Source organism: Carlito syrichta, unplaced genomic scaffold, assembly GCF_000164805.1.
Source record: "Carlito syrichta isolate Samal-C Ts95f unplaced genomic scaffold, Tarsius_syrichta-2.0.1 Scaffold136608, whole genome shotgun sequence".
Lineage (NCBI taxonomy): Eukaryota > Metazoa > Chordata > Mammalia > Primates > Tarsiidae > Carlito > Carlito syrichta.
The window spans coordinates 91,159-94,133 of NW_007080704.1; the positions used below are offsets into that span (position 1 = coordinate 91,159).

Genomic DNA, 2,975 nt, shown 5'->3' on the forward strand with positions numbered 1-2,975 from the left:
GCCCGGGACAGCGGGAGGGGTGAGGCCAGGGACAGGGGGCGTGTCCGATTGACGGGAGGGGTGGGGACAGCGGGGGCGGGGCCAGAGAGACGGAGACGCCGGGACCGCCCCCCAGGCTGACTCAAAACTCTGGAGACCGACGCTAAAGCGAAGCGCCTGAGCAAGAAACCCAATTCCGCTGAGCGCACACTAAGGGTCGGGCGTTGGGCGTGGGGGACACAAGAGCGCTCCAAAGAAGGCTTGGAGACTTGCAGAACTTATAGTCTAACACAAGTAGAAAGCAATAAACAGACATATAGACAAATAAGCAAACACTGGCCAGGCGCGGTGGCTCACGCCTGCAATTCCAGCACTTTGCGAGACCGAGGAGGGGAGATTGCTTGAGTCCAGGAGTTCGAGACTAGCCTGGGCAGCATAACGAGACCTCGTCTTTACGAAAATATCAGGCGTCTGTAGTTCCAGCTCCTTGGGAAGCAGAAGCGGAAGGATCACCTGAGCCCAGGAGGCTGTGGTGAGCCATGATCGTGCCACTGCACCCCAGCCTGGGTGACAAGAGTGAGACTCCAACTAAATAAATAAGCACACACATGAACGAAAAATAATTTTGGATATCGAGAAGGGCTGAGAAAAACTAAATAAGAGAGAGGGTGTAGCTACGAGATAAACTCACCAGAGGAAGCTTCCTGGAGAGGGTAACATTTAAACTGAGACCCCAATGGTGAGAAATCCGCGCTGCCAAAATCTGCAAGAAGAGCTTTGCAGACAAAGGGAACAGCGTAAGCAAAGGCAGAGCAAGGAGGCTAGCATAACCACAGCAGAACGATCATGTGGAATCCGAGGTTAAAGAGGGAGGCAGAGGCCAGAGAATCTCAAGGGCTACAGTAAGGAGTTTGGAGTTGAATTTACTGCAGGGCGAGGTCCCTGGAAGTAATTAAGCAGAGGAGTGACCTGTGGTTGACACTTTTAAAGAAGCATTTTGACTGCTATTTGAGGGATGGAGGTGGGGGAAAGGCGGAGGCAGGGAGACCAGGGAGGAGGCTGCTGTAGTCACCCAGGCATTTGAGCAAGCGACGGTGGGTGGCACTAAGTCTGCATGAGGAGACGGTTTGGAGGAAGAACCCATAGGGCTAAGTCATTGGACTGAGTGAGGGAAGAGGGAAGTCGAGTCAAAGGTGATTTCGAGGTGTTGGCTCGAGCAGCTGGGTGCATGGGGACATAGCACTGAAGTATTGACAGAGACATATCGAGGGGGAGGAGAACCGCTAAACAGTGTGTGAGAAGGACAGCAGCTGTGGACATGCTGAGTATAAGACAACGGGCTGGAAATGCCAAGTAGACATAATCTGTAAGACAGAAAGACAGACACTGAGGGCCCCAGGCTCAGATGGTCAAAAAGATGTGGGGGAAGATCTGAGAGGCACGAGAGACCCAGAAAGGCACCTAAAGAAAGAGGCAGGGCGCCCAGGGGGTCTCCCCGTCCCAGGCCTCCCTCCATGACCCCTTCTCCTCCCCCAGGTCCAGGATCCCTGGAGAACTCGGCCCCCAGGCCCCCAGGGCCCCTGACCCTCCTCTCTGCCCTGGGCTGGCTGTGGTGGAGAATGTAGGCGCAACCCAGTGGAGCTCGCCTCCCCCTGCAGGGGGCCTCGGGCCACGAGCAAGAGAAAAGGGGGAGCAGGAGCTGCGGGTCTCGAGGGGGCAGAAGAGCTCTGGGCCACCCACCGAGGAAGGAGAGAGGAAGAGGAGGAGGAGGAAGAAAGATCTTTAGAGAACCCATCACTGTGAGGGATAACGCAAAATTATGCATCTTTCTACAGCCATTCTCACCACCCGTTCACGTTCCCGATTGTGACCCACCCCTGCCGCCCCATACCCCTCTTAGCTCAGGCTGTCAACTGACTCATGGTGTGGGTGTGGGTGTGTGTGAGTGTGAGCCTGCGTGTGTGTGTGTGTGTGTGTGTGTGTGTGTGTGTGTGACTGGGTGGGCTGGGGAAGGGGACTCAGCCGTCCTCCCTCCCCCAACACCCCCATGCCCACCGTCCCCAGCCTTGCTGCCTCTCACCTCTGGCTGGAGGTAGGTATGGGGACCTTGCAGTGGAAGATGTGAAGAGAGGTCTGCCAGGCTCCCTGTCTCCCCAATATTATGCACGCACACTGACCCCTCCCCTCCTTGTCTCCTGGGCAGGCTGGGGGGGGTCGCACTCACCTGTCAAGCTGTCATTCAGCCTTTGTGATAAGTGGGGGCTCTCCATCTGGGCTCCGGGCCTCCCTGCTGTCAAATACCAGCTGCCTGTAGCCAGAGGCCCCATCACTGGCTCAGTGGCCTGAGACCTTCCCACTGCCCCCGTCCCTCCCCAGCCTGGACTTTCTGGCCTCCTCCCGGGCCAATCGGTGCTTCCATCCCACTGTCAGACTGGTGGCAGTCGTCACCTGTCTGTCTCAGTGCTTTGCCCTGCCCTCACCACCACTCCCCTTGGCCACCTGCGGCACCAGCCAGCTGCCCTAGGGACCCCTGCCGCTGACCCACAGGGGTAGGCTTGCCGGCCTACCACGCTCAGCCTCTCCACCAACTGTACCTCCCAAAGGCTACCTGGCCACCCTCACACACACTCAGACACACACACACACACCAGCGACTGTGACCAGCAATAGCCCCCTGGCTCCAGATGTCCTGTAACTGGCGACCAGCTGTAGATGCCCCGAGGGTGGGTAACCCTTGTCAGGAAGGGAGCAGAGAGGCTGTAGCCTCAGCTCTGGCTGTAGGAATATTCCGCCCTGGGAGGCCACGCCACACACTGGGGAGGGAGAGAGAGGCCCACACGCAGTGTGTGGGGGGGAGGGAGAGACATCACACAGACGGAGCCCAGACAAAGATGCCCAGTCACCAGCTCCGACTCCCAGGTGACCCTCTAGAAACACCTACCCCAAACCACACCACCCAGAGCAGGGGCAGAGGGCAAGGGGCAGTGACTGTACCT

General features: G+C 57.9%; 1 protein-coding gene across 1 annotated transcript in view; it reads left to right on the forward strand.

Annotated features, from left to right (window-relative positions):
• Window positions 1–2,563, forward strand: part of IGLON5 (IgLON family member 5) — a 41,433-nt gene extending 38,870 nt beyond the window's left edge. Inside the window, exon 10 of the mRNA XM_021708415.1 lies at window positions 1,516–2,563. Coding sequence (XP_021564090.1) covers window positions 1,516–1,604 — 89 coding nt within the window. The 3' untranslated portion in view covers window positions 1,605–2,563. The remainder of the gene's footprint in view (window positions 1–1,515) is intronic.
• Window positions 2,564–2,975: the final 412 nt, after the last annotated feature.